The sequence below is a fragment of the Eretmochelys imbricata genome, chromosome 9, assembly GCF_965152235.1.
Source record: "Eretmochelys imbricata isolate rEreImb1 chromosome 9, rEreImb1.hap1, whole genome shotgun sequence".
Classification (NCBI taxonomy): domain Eukaryota; kingdom Metazoa; phylum Chordata; order Testudines; family Cheloniidae; genus Eretmochelys; species Eretmochelys imbricata.
The window spans coordinates 34,528,128-34,541,986 of record NC_135580.1 but is presented as its reverse complement, the minus strand read 5'-3'; the positions used below and the strand labels follow the sequence as shown (position 1 = coordinate 34,541,986).

Below are 13,859 nucleotides of genomic sequence, written 5' to 3'. Positions count from 1 at the left end.
GTGGGGTGGGGGGGAAACCTTGGAGTTTATGCTGCCACAGTGCCTCATTCTTTGTAAGTCAGATTCCCTGGCTGAATTAAGTCTACCATGATATTCTGTTTCTTATCTCCAACAGAGGAGACCTTTGGCGCATCTTAGGAAATGTAGTCTGACCAGGGCCCTGCCTGTAGAAGAGGGTGGGGCACATAAGGCATCCTAACAACAACTCCCATGGGCACCATGGCAGCATTTCCAAATCAAACTTTTTTTTCCAGTTGAACTATTTTGGTACTTAGTTTTTTGGGGGAGGGGGAAGAGAGGAAGAATTGCTCTGGAAAATACCAATATCAATTACTTATTAACCATCTAATGTATGTTGGTGGTTTCTGCTGACTACTCTTTGAAGGGGAGGTGGCAAAGAGACTATTGCCACCTTCCCGTAGCATAGTGGCTCTCAAACTTTTTGTGTTGGTGATCCCTTTCAGACAGCAAGCTTCTGAGTGAGATTTCCCTCCCCCCCTTATAAATTAAAAATACACATTTTATATGAACACTATTTTAAATGCTAAATTTATAACTCTGTTGTTGAAAATGAATTTACCTTTTTCTCCCTGCTTTTAAATTAAGACTAAAACACTTTTATTAAATTGTTCTAAGCAGAAAAGTTTTTTTTTTTTTAAATACTGTTTAATATTGGGGGGAGGGACTGAATAAAATTTGTTAAAATCACTTTTTTCCACAGCGGACTTAGTGCCCCATTGCTACTCTTACTTCTACGCTGCTGCTTGCAGCGGTGCTGCCTTCAGAGCTGGGTGGCTAAAGAGCGGTGGCTGCTGGCTTGACGCCCAGGTCTGAAGACAGTGCCCCCGCCAGCAGCACCGCAAACTGCAGAAATAAGGGTGGCAGTGCCATACCGTGCCACCCTTGCTTCTGCATAACATTTGAACTGTGTGGGGGGGCCTAAGTCAAATTTTAGGCTGGTTATAGCACCCACAAGCCCCCCCCCCCAGTCTGCCCCTGCCTGTGTGTGTATGTTAAATTATAAATCACTTCTTTTTGCCAATCTCAGTGTTCTGATTGGTCTGCGTTTTGATGCAACTCTTCAGCAGCTGAACAATCAAGCCCTCTGATGTTGTCTCGATCCTGTCTTTTTGGTATCAAGATGACAAATCTGCACACACAATACTATAATCCCCAGAGTCCAATTTCCTTAAAGTGTTGATAATACAAATATATATATATTATGTTTAGGAATAATGATCGCTGCATTTATGTTAACAATACTTTTTGAGGTAAATACACTACATTGCGACAGAAAAGCAGGTAATTTTCTAAAACGCAAGATTTAAATAATATTTTATAGCAGTTGCTCTGTTTCGTGTATGTACTTGCAACCCCCATGTAATAACCTCACGACCCCCAGTTTGAGAACCCCTGTCCTAATATGTATGACTAGCAGCTGAGGATCTGAGAGGTTTGACAGGCAAGTAACAGTGTCTGGTTGAGGAACTCTTCTTTCTTTTTTGTTCTTTGCTTAAAGAAATTGTCATGACGTAAACCCGCCGCATTGGTTTGCATTTTGAAAGCCTCTCAAAAAGAGAAGCTTATCTCATTTTTTTAAATGAAAGTTTAGGTCTCTTCACCACAACCCTTCAACCGTTCCTGAAGATTCTAAATACAGTAACTCCCCACTTAATGTCCTCTTGCTTAACGTTGTTTCGATCTTACGTCCCTGCTCCATTACAAAACATGCTCGTTTAAAGTTAGTGCAATGCTCCCCTATAACATGGTTTGGCTGTCTGCTTTGTCCACGGCTGGCAGCCCCTCAAACCCCCCCCCATGCCTCCCGCCCACCAGTGGACCCTGCAGATCAGCGTCTTCCCCTTCCACCTCCTGCCTGCGGCAATCAGGCATTCAGGAGGCTGGGGGGAGGAGTGAGGACGCGGCGCGCAGCATCCCCCCCCCTCACTCTCCTGCCCGTGGCAATCAGCTTGCGGAGGAACGGGGATATGGGAGCTGATAGGTGGGCTGCCAGCCTGTTTAATACCTGTATTAAATGGTTTAAAATATATATAATGCCTCTTGTCTGGCAAAATTTGTTTTCCCTGGAACCTAACACCTCCCCGACCCCCCCATTTACATTAATTCTTGTGGGGAAATTGGATTCGCTTAACATCGTTTCGCTTAGTCATGTTCCTGAGAAATGCAGTTACGTTAAATGAGGAGTTACTGTACTGGAACCCTCAAAGGGCATTTGACATTTCAAAAATTTTCAGTTTAAACCCCAGTTTTGCATCAAAATATATCAAACAGTCCTACGTGCTTTTTTGTCCAGGACTGATGAATAAAACCTGGACTGCTACATTGAGCTATCTTTGATATTTTATGTCAAATCTTTAAATAATCAAACCCTCTCTGCCCCAGGGACTGGTTTACATTCAGAATTTGTCTGCAGAGTTTTTGGGACCAATAATTACCAGTTTTAAACCAATATGCTTACATTGGTGCAAAAAATGTGTGTAGGTAGCTTTTGGTTTTTGCATTGGTTTGACTAACAATCAAAACAAGTTATGCTGATTAAACACCCTGATGCCAGTAGAACTGTCCACACTAAGGGTTTGCCCTGATCAGAGAGTTTAGTTTATTCTTTTGATTTTAAATTTTTGAAAAAAACTGAGTGCAGACAATCTCTAAATTGCAAATCTCAAGTCACTTGTCCAGTTAACCCGAGGTCTTCTCACCTCTCCTTTCCCTTCTCCATGTTTGACAAACTACACTTTAGGTGGAAAGGATTTTGAGGGAAGGAGCATTCAAAGCACTGTACAATAGAAAAAAGAAAAGGAGTACTTGTGGCACCTTAGAGACTAACCAATTTATTTGAGCATGAGCTTTCGTGAGCTACAGCTCACTTCATCGGATGCCGATGAAAAAGGAGTACTTCATCGGATGCCGATGAAAAAGGAGTACTTCATCGGATGCCGATGAAAAAGGAGTACTTCATCGGATGCCGATGAAGTGAGCTGTAGCTCACGAAAGCTCATGCTCAAATAAATTGGTTAGTCTCTAAGGTGCCACAAGTACTCCTTTTTCTTTTTGCGAATACAGACTAACACGGCTGTTACTCTGAAACCTGTACAATAGAAAGCAAGTTACAGGTTTAACCCTTGACTCAACCTGACTTTATACAAAGTGTACTTTCAAATATCGTTATTACTGGAAGCATACAATTCTTTTTACTCTTCAGAGATTAGTAATTCAGCACTTCTGATGTCAATATTAGTTATTAAACAGTTATTTGCTTATGCAAGGAAACTATATTTCCAAATCTTTCCTGCAGAGAGTATTCTGTTTTGAAACATAGTCTTGTTGTGTTGTCATCTCTAGTTTTTGCTTTGCAAATTGTATGATTTATGTACATAAGGAAAATAACAGCATTTTTACAGGGGCTCTTGCCCAGCACAGTTATGTTGGGGTCACATCACTTCGTACTCCTGGTGGACATAATTTGCCAGTGAAAGTTTGTGTGTCGACCTAGCCTTACTTTGTATATTTCCCCCACTGCTTTGTGTCCCCCATTTTGGAAAATGCTGGAATAGACGTTTATAACAGATGTGCTCTCTTTTTGTGCATGCTTTGAGGAGTGAAAAAGGTTAAGCATTTGCATTTAAAGTACCATCCTTGGTGTCTGTGCTACCTAATTCAGATGAAACTAATGGGTCACTTGATACCTAAAAACTATTATTTTGGGCTCTGCAAAATTGGGCAGATGCTACTGCATCAGTTCCACTCTGGTAGCATTTTCAAGGCTTTCTCTAAAGCCAAAGCAGCGGGAGACAAACTCCTTTCAAAATAGAAGCTGAAACTACAGAGGGTAGTTAAGTCCGTTCCTCTGATGTGCCCTGCTGCAGGAGTGTTTTCCAAAACATGGGATGGTCTTTGCCCTGAGGAACTTGCAATCTAAATAAACAAGATGGAGTGAGAGAAAGGAAGTAGTAGTTATCCCCCTTTTACAGACTGGCAACTGAGGAACAGATAAAGGTCTGATAGGAACTCTGGCAGAGCAAGAATTGAAACCAGATGTCCTAAACTCCATTCTACTAACTTAGCTAGAGGACAGTCCTCTTTAGTGTTGCTTCTAAGTGAAGTCAAAGATTTTTCTCTCCGTCTCTTTTTTTGAAACTTAATGCTTCCTTACAAGGGTGTAACATCCTCTGTGGATTGTCTTCAATTGTACTGGCTTTGGTTAATTAGAAAGCTTATTTAAGTTAATTTGCTTGCATGTTTCTGAACTTTTTGATAAGATCACTAGTGCTTTTTCTTTTCTTAAACTACTGTTAATTTAACTAAATTAAACTTTATAATAAAATGAAATAAAATGAAACTTGAAAATTTTTGTACCATCCATGCATTCAGAAGGAAACTTCATTTCTCTCTCTCTTCTTCCCCCCTAGAAGGATTCTAAAGAGCTACAGCAATAATTAGGGTGTTGGATAGGTTTTATGAGCGTAGATTAAAAGATACATTTGTGTAATTTGACTAAATGATGAGATGGGTTATTTCTATGTGTTAGAAGGCTATAAAGGTCAAGGAATGAAGAATTGTCTCTTCCATGGGAGTTTGAGAAATATGATGAAATTAGAACTGTGAGCTTTAATTGAGTCAGACTACCACTTCTATTTAAATTATGGAATAATCTCCGTAATGGGATGCTAAATCCAGCACAAAGCTTTGGTATATGTACAGTAGGGAACAATCGTATAACAACACAACTATGGACCAGACTTAATATTCAAAATAGAAAATTCTAGAGATTCTATCCTTTTGATACACTTAATATCATAGCTGAAGGGACAATGGCTAATTAAAGGAAACTTTTTCATTTATCCTGGTGAATTATTGGGAATTATCAGTGAGGTCAAAGCTTGAACTGCAGCGTAGTCTTTCAGGTTTGCAAGTCAGTTAAAGCTGGTCCTGATGAGACTTAAGTACCATTTGAGGCCTGGAATTTGTATGGTTGATTCCCAACGCAAGTGATCTCTGCTGACCCATGTTCCCTTTAATAACATACACCAGCATTTGTCAAACCGGGGATCTTGACCCAAAAGGGGGTTGCAAGCCTATTGTAGGGTGGTCACAGTATTGCTACACTTATTTCGAGCCGCCATCAGAGCCGGGTGGCTGGAGAGTGGTGGCTGTGGGCTGTGCGCCCAGCGCTGAAGGCTGTACCACCACCAGCAGCAGCACAGAAGTAAGGGTGGCATAGCATGGGCAGCGGCGAGTGGGGATAAGGGGACATCACAGCCTGAAATACTTCCAAAGAGAGTCCCAGCAAAGAAGGTTTGAGAACCCCCAGCATACACAACTGAATCTGATTGTTCACTTAAGTTAAGAATTTCTCCTAATAGGTTTCAGATACTTTTAAGTATGTTTTTGGGCACATTATCTCATGGCCCACTTACCAGAGAGACAGCAGATAAAAGGTTTAGTCACCAAAATGTTCTAAAGCAATTCTAAAGTTTATACAGTCCAGCTAGGGTATAGTTTGAGTAGATTGTAGGTTAAAATTTCAAATCAGTGTTTTCATTATTTCCTAGTCTCTGCCATTTTAAAAGTTTGTCTATTTTCTTTGTGGCACTATTCCCCCCCCATGTAATCCCTTATGTGCTTTGCCTGCTCTTATATTACATAACTTTTCAGTTTTTGAAAATGCACCAGATGTGTCTATATCATTGGTATTCTAAAAAGACTACAGGAAAAGTTTCATGATTGTACTGTGGATTGCTTCAAACCTTCGATTGTAAACTTTTTTTAGATTCTGAAATTCTCAGGACTGGGTCCATGTTAGTGAACAGCTCCAACAGCATGTTCTTCAATGGAGCATCTGGGTGTTACCATGATACAAATACTAAATGTCACCACCACCACTCTATAGCATATCAGATACACTCAAATTGCATGTTGCCATGTAATTCAGTTAAGTTTGACTCATGCATAACTTTAGAATAAGAAACATCTGAGAGCGTAGGATGATACTTAATGCAGACATGGTCTATGCCCTTTAAGTTTTTTATGTTAAAGCTTATGCAAGGCAACTCTTCAAAGGGCTTGCTTTCATTCATAGTTGATAAAAATGTCATCACATGCATGCCATCTCTGTTGTTTTCTTTCTTTTTTGTGAATGTAACCTTGATGGTAAACTTAATTTGCATCCCTGAAGTTTGGAAATAGTGAAATAAAGCTGCAGTGCTTAACCCAAACAATCCCCGTATTTGTCTTACAAAAAGGAAACAAATTGATTAGGTGCATAACTGTGGAGCTGTGTGTTTTTTTCACTTGTGCTTAATGCTCATGTTTTGTGTGTTGCTGGAAGTAGTGGAGAGGTAAAACCTATGAGTGATGCCTGGAAGTAAGGCAGGGACTCTGTCAAAACTAGCCCTTGTAGCATGCTTTTAATTTAAAAATGGAAAGAGGTAGTAAATCAAGGAAACTTCAGTCAAGTTACTGCTTTTGTGTTTAGGTGTATTTGAAAAATAAAAATAAATTAGTCTACCTCCAAGAAATCTATGGCAAGTTTAATTCTTGAAGGTTTAAAAAATACTTGAGAAACTCTGCCCTGGTCTACACTACACAAGTCACCATAAGGCAGCTTTGTCAGTGTACACAGTGTACAGCTTTGCTTCTGTTGATGTAAGTGCTATACTAACTAACAGAATATGACTACACTGATATAATAAGCCATACACCATTTGCTGAGGTGGAGTTATTTTGGTGTAGGTAGGGTGCTGCGGTGTCAGTGTAGACCAGAGGTGGGCAAACTACACCCCGTGGGCCACATCTGGCCCACGGGATCGTCCTGTCCGGCCCCTGAGCTCCTGGCCTGGGAGGCTGTCCCCCCTTCCCCGCAGCCACACCACAACGTGGCGCAATACTCTGGGCAACAGAGCTGCAGATCCCGGCCTGACCTGGTGCTCTGTGCTGCGTGGCGCGGCTGCCTGTTGTGGTGCAGCCGTGCTGCCAGGCACTGGTGCTCCAGGCAGTGCAGTAAGGGGGCAGGGAGCAGGAGGGGTGGGATAGAGGACAGGGGAGTTCAGTGGGTGGTCATGGGTGTGGATAGGGGTCGGGGTGGTCAGAGGGCGGGAATGGGGGTTGAATGGGGGCAGGAGTCCCGGGGGGGGGGCAGTCAGGAAGGAGTGGAGGGGTGGCAGGGGGTGGTCAGGGGACAGGGAGCAGGGGTTTGGGTGGATGGGGCACGTGTCCTGGGGGATGGGCAGTCAGGAAGGAGAGGAGGGGTTGAATGGGGTGGTGGGGGCAGTAAGGGGCGACAGGTCTGGAGGTGGTTGGTGGTCAGGGGGAAGGGGTGGTCCCGGGGGGGCAGTCAGGAAGGAGGGAGGGGGTTGGATGGGGCAGCGGGGGGCAGTTAGGGGTGGGAGGTCCGGGGGCTGTCAAGTGTTTTTAAACACAGTATGTTAATTTTCCAGGAAACCTTGCTGTTCTGTAAGCTCCTCATATATTAGACAGGGAATTTGTTGTGTACAGCTAAGTACAAAGCACTGTGTATTGGTAAATTTTAGAAGCTCAGAAGGACTCTTAAAAACTAACGCATGCTAATATAATTCGTACGCTGGCGTCTTCCAAACTTTACAGGTCATTATAAGCTGAACAGAGAAGCAGGACAGAATCTTGTCTGTGGTTTGAATATGTAGACTTTGGGGAGGAGTATTTCTAAAGACAAAAATGGCAGTTGTGTGTGTTACACCATTGGGAGTACTTTCAAAATCAAGTACTTATTGTATGCATGTGCCTGTTAAATAAGAGATTAGATGTTGCAAGGCCATCTATCTCAGCAAGGCAAACAAATCCTAAACAGTGCACTGTGCACTCACACTTGGCTGAAATATTAACTAGTGTAAGACGAGTCCTTTGCAAATAAATGGTAAGAATGGATATTCAAAAATTAATAATGCATTTTATCTATGGTTGTAAATTTAGAGTGAAAATATAAATTTGAACTTGAAAGTTATTTAATATTGATTTCTCTCTTTTCCCTCTTCCTCCCCCTCCCACCTTATTCCCTCAAAATAAGGTGTGTAAACAGATTTGGCTAGGATTATTTGATGATAGATCATCAGCAATTCCAGACTTCAGGGATCCACAGAAAGTAAAGGAGTTTCTACAGGAAAAATACGAAAAGAAAAGATGGTAAGCTAACACTCAGTTTTGATAAAAGCTAATTTTTTTTTTCCTTCCCTGTAACCAGAAATCCCTTTTGGGTTTACTGTAAATTGCTGGCTGACGTCCGTCTTTCATTGTGACTAATAACGAGTGTTACTTTGTGGCTGAAAAGAGACCTTGACGACGTCTCAATTTTTAAAGAAGGCTTATGGAAGACTTTGACTTGACTTCACGTACAGCACTACAGCAGCACAGCTGCAGCACTTTAGTGACGATGCTACTATGCCGACAGGAGAGCTTCTCCTGTTGGCATAGTTATAGTTAATCCACCTCCACGAGAGGCGGAAGCTATGTCAATGGGAGAAGCTCTCCCGATGACATAGCACTGTCTATACCGTCGGTGGGGTTGGTGTACCTACTTTGCCCAGCAACAAAGTTGTACTGATATAGGTCTGTAGTGTAGACTTGGGCATTGTAAAGCACTAAATATTACATCTGCATAGTCTGAACATTGCCAAACCTAGATATTCATTTAAAATCTTATGAAGAAGACATGGCCATTTGTTAGTAGATGCACGACATATGTTAGTGTGACATTCCCCAGGGACTGCTGTGTCCCCTTAGCTCTCCAGCCTAGGATGCCTTTTACACTATTTTGTTAGTGAACAGCAAACCCTTCCAGGCTCTGCTTACTCACACCACCAGCATGCAAAGTCACTCCCAGCTGAGTGCATGAATCTATGCCCAGCCATCCACGAAGCACATATAAGGCAACACCCGCATATCCCTCAGGCCCAGCCTTTTCCCCCAGAAATGTATATCTTGTACTGTTCAGTAGCCCCACTGGACAGGACAAGCTCATAATCAGTCTGTCATTCCAACTGTGGGTAATAAATATATGCACCAGTCCTTTCGATCTGAGTAGAGATCAAAAGGATTCCCCAAACACTTCAATCAAACACACTGGCTTAGATAAAATAACAAAATAAGTTTTTATTAACTGCAGAAAAATAGATTTTAAGTTTTTATAATTAGTATGGCATAGATATCAGAACTGGTTACAAAAGAAATAAAAAGATAAAATTGCAAGCTAATTGCTAATTCCCCCCGTGCAACCCTTGGGTGCTGGAAAAATCCTTGCCTGGGTCATGTGGACAGCCAGTTCCATGGTGTGCATGAGCTTCAAACTGTCTTTTCAGATGAGTTGTAAATTTCCTGTTTACAACCCCCCCCAGCAGGTAATGGCTCTTTAGCACTTTTCTGGTGTGCTAGTGTGTCTGTCTCTGAGGAATGGGCTTATGGGTGTTATCCAGAATTGCGACATATTCCAGTAACGATCCTACAGCAAAATCTCACAATTTCACATGCTGTGTTACACACATTTCTACAGGATAATAATCATCAGATTATGAGTTTACAGATGATATCTCACAAGGCATACTTTGTACAAAATATGTAACGATATAAAAGTGGTGAACATGGGGTACAGGGTGTCAGTTATTTTTCCTAAAGGGCTGCACTTGGATCCAGACTGCTTTAGCAGCGCTGAGGATCCACAAGACTGTTGTACTCTGCAGCTGGGGAAGTTGCTGCCTGTTCACAAGCCCAGCTTCTGCTGATTCCCTTAGAGTGGCTTTTAGATAGGGCAGAATAGAAGCTCTTGTGTTCTGCCCATACTCTAACAGCTCTACTATGTTTGCTTGTCTGGAGGGCTGTTTGTTTTTATTTTTCCTCTTATATATGTGGCAAACCTTGTCAGAATATACTGGACTTATTACATAGACAGTTGTTTGCTGAATAGGGTGTAAGAGCTATTACAGCTCATTTAAGTGAAGTTATCAGACTATTTTCTTTACGAGTTCTTTAAAAAAAAATTGTCTTTAAAAGTGTGTTCAGCTTAATGGGGCAATCATAATTCATCTCAAGCCAGGAAACTGTAACTGCTTATGGTGACATCAGTAACAGTATAGGACTTAAACAGTCCCTTACTGGGATGGAACTACAGTAACGGTAGAAATATTTTCTTGGGTTTTGTAAAAATATTGATGCTCTGTAAGGTGAATGGTTAATAACTGATGGTAACTCAATTTGACTTTTAAAGAAGTGTTGCCAGCATCTTGCTTCACCTTCTTCCATTCTAGCTCATATCACTTAAAAGTTGGGATGTCAGACTTTAATAGAGTGTACGACAATGGTTCAATCCTGGCAGTTGGTTGAGATTAGGGACCATTAACATCACTTTTGAGATGAAGTAGATGTGATTTTTAATATGCTAAACATGCCATAAAATATTTTTTTCCTACTTTTTTTCATTTGTGGACCCCTAAAAAATTTCAAATGGAGGTGCAGACCATTTGGAAATTCAACCTGTGGTCCGCAGGCCCCTACCATAGAAGTCTTGGAAGTCTTAGACTGAAAACTGACTGAGCAGAACTCAACTATAAATGTTGCACATGCTCGGCACAGTATTTGACAAAGCGTGAGAAAGGGCGCTAAACTGTGGGCTTCTGTGGTAACAGCAGCACTTCTGGGTTTTGACCTGTAGGTGGGGGGCATTCACCTACTTTTGATTGATCAAAAGTATGCCTTTTCTGGGATCTGAAACTTTATTTTCATAGTCACCTTTAGCAGACCCCTTAGACACAGTCTGTGCGGACCCCAGGTTGAAAATGACTGTTATAAAACATTGGAAAACTGGAGTCTCAAGCTTTTGTAATCCCAGTGTTTGAGATATGGGACACTAAAATGGTGACTGGACCATCAGACCAGTAGTACTATTTGACATTGGTCCAGATCTTAAAATAGCAAATCTGAGACCTCAGAGCAATAACTTTTGATCCCTGCGCTACCATTATAATGGATGTTGGAACAAAACTTGTGTTAAATATTAAATAATTTTACTCTTATTCAACTTAGGTATGTTCCTCCAGAACAAGCTAAGGTGGTGGCATCAGTCCATGCATCTATATCCGGGTCCTCTGCTAGCAGTACAAGCAGCACACCTGAGGTGAAACCGCTTAAATCTCTCTTGGGAGAATCTGCACCAGCACTGCACTTAAATAAAGGCACACCTAGCCAAGTGAGTGAGTAATGGCTAAGAGTTCAGTGGTATGGGATTATGTTACAGTATTTAAAAGGAGAATGGACATTTTGTGAATTGAACAAGATTTTACAAAATATTGAAAATTGTGGCATTAGTGGGTTACTCTTATTACAATAAAACTGTCCTGTCCTTAATACCTTTCATGCTCTGTTGCTTTTATGGAATGTGAATAGGGGACTGACAGTAAAATCCAGAAACTGAGTTCTGCATTGGCTTGACTTTGAATGCTTCAAACTAAAAATGATAGCCTCTGCCCTGTGTAATAATGACTAATAGACAGACTGGTATTTTTGGTGCTATTTAATAAAACTAAAACTCTTTTTTTTGTTTTGTAACAGGCTTTTGGCTAAACATCTTGTGTATCCACAACATAGAATAAAAGCTGTTTTATCCGGCACTTCATCAATCAGAAAGCTCTATAAACAGCATTTCTGATCTTCATTGAAATTCGGGTTTACAGTCCAGTTGATGCGGGGCCAGCAAGGGGTTGGGGTGTGGGGTGTGGGCTCTGGGAGGGAGTTTGGGTGCAGGAAGGGGCTTGAGGTGCAGGAGGGGGCTCAGGGTGCTGGATCCGGGGGCTGCTCACCTCAGGTGGCTCCCTGCAAATGGTGACCTGTCCCGGCTGCTCCTAGGTGGAGATGTGGCTCTGTGCACTGCCTCTGCCCGCAGGCACTGCCCCTGCAGCTTCCGTTGGCCACGTTCCCAGCCAATGAGAGCTGTGGAGCCAGCGCTCGGGGCAGGGCAGGGGGCAGCGTGCAGAGCCGCCTGCTGCACGTCTGCCTAGGAGCAGCCAGGACAGGTCGTCGGTTGCGGGGAGCCGCCCGAGGTGAGCGGTCCACGGATCCGGCACTCGCACCTGCTCCCCGCTGCCCCGAGTCCCCTCCCACACCCAAACTCCCTCCTGTCATTAACTGGCATTTTTCACTTACTGGCACACCCTATTCCCCCAACATGCCAGATAAAACAGCTTTTATTGTTGGTGGGTTGGGTCATCCTCCTCCCTTGCATCCTTGTTGGAATTTTAAAAACACGCCATTGCCTCCTATGAAGCCCTCTGTTACAACTGCCATCTTTTTATTAAAGAGAGGCATGGACAGGACTTTTTTCTTAACCTGTCAGGGTTACTGCTTTTAGAAGTAAAACCATTTTTTTTCAACAACTTGAGATTTGCTTTATCTCTTCACCCCAGCCCCCTCTCCCCCCCAAATTTGGGCCATTGTGACAAAATTAAGTTAACTATAAACTAGATTTTATATAAATGGTGTTCCCTGTGGTATGAGGAAGTATTTTGGTCAGTCCAGTATACTATAACTTCAACCTCCCTTCCTTAGAAGCAGTTCAGAGGTCAGTGAAGCTAACTTAATTAACATATTTTTCTCTACATATGGTCATGAATACTGTGCTGTATATTATGCAAGTGTGTCTTGTTGCAGTCTTGTAAAATGACTTTCGGCTCTCTGTCTAGCTCATCCATAACGGTACATGATAGGTTGGAGGGAAAAAATGCATATTTGAAAAATAATGTATGATGTAAGTAGTCTGTATAATGCAAACACACAAGAGGGTAAAGCTAAGGTTAAATGTTTGTTTAGAATTTCCTGACTCTTGAGTTTTTTAGCATGCAGCTGTAATTTTCTGTTGAGGAATTCTGCAAGAAATTTAACTTTTTTTTTTTTTCCTGGAAGAAAAAGAATGGGGATTCAGTGAGAAGAAAGAGCTTCAGTCTACATGGCTCTGAAGCTCTGCTGGGCTTCAAAAATAATTGCAAATACCACATGCAGGCGCCATAATATGGAGCCATTTGTTTAGATACCTCTAATTTTCCTGTCTTACATGCATCTTAATCTCTGGAAGTCTGCTGTGTAACTCCGAAGGTGCACTTCAGTAGGGCTACCTGAAGACTCACACTAAGCCCATGGGGGTTGGGAGGGAATATGCTCTTGCACACCATAGGGAGGGGAGGAGGAGGAGGAAAGATTCTTCTGTGTACCAGATTTTAAACTAGAAGCTCTAGATTAAATTACCAAATTTTAACCGGTTCATTGCTTGTTTGTTTCACATAATTGTGGTCTGAATTCTAAAGTTAAGAAACTTGATATGGCTTGCTAACCATGCTCCGTGGCAAAAAACTGTTCAAAACTAGTACCAGAAGTAGCTTATTCGGTCTGTAGCCTTTAGCTGTTTGTAAAGCGTGGTTAAATATTGGCTTTCCTGTTTGTTTAGCTAATTAAAATGTTGTTTGTAGTCCCCTGTTATCGTTAGGTCTCAAGGACAACAGCAGCAGGAAAAGAAACAATTTGACCTCCTCAGTGACCTTGGCTCAGATATCTTTGCTGCTCCTGCTCCTCAGTCAACTGCTACAGCAAATTTTGCTAACTTTGCACATTTCAACAGTCATACAGGTAAGAGTTCTGTGTAGACACTTCCTCCTAATTAAATGTATAGAAACCTGAGGAGTTTTCATTCTTTATGGCTCATAAATAGGAATGATCTTCTGAATTAGTAAAAGGAGAATTAATATTTCTGTGCCTTGAACATTGTTATATCAGTTGTTAAGATTTAGCTTATGGCAAGCTGGAAATCAAGTTTAATAAAGCAAGTATTA

At 41.8% G+C, this 13,859-nt stretch overlaps 1 protein-coding gene across 10 annotated transcripts in view; it reads left to right on the top strand.

Annotated features, from left to right (window-relative positions):
* The window catches only part of AGFG1 (ArfGAP with FG repeats 1), a 69,078-nt gene that overhangs the window by 30,759 nt on the left and 24,460 nt on the right, over positions 1–13,859 (top strand). For all 10 annotated transcript variants that reach the window (XM_077827334.1, XM_077827338.1, XM_077827337.1 and 7 more), the window contains exons 3-5: positions 8,063–8,178; positions 11,068–11,230; positions 13,500–13,656. In XM_077827334.1, coding sequence (XP_077683460.1) covers positions 8,063–8,178; positions 11,068–11,230; positions 13,500–13,656 — 436 coding nt within the window. The remainder of the gene's footprint in view (positions 1–8,062; positions 8,179–11,067; positions 11,231–13,499; positions 13,657–13,859) is intronic.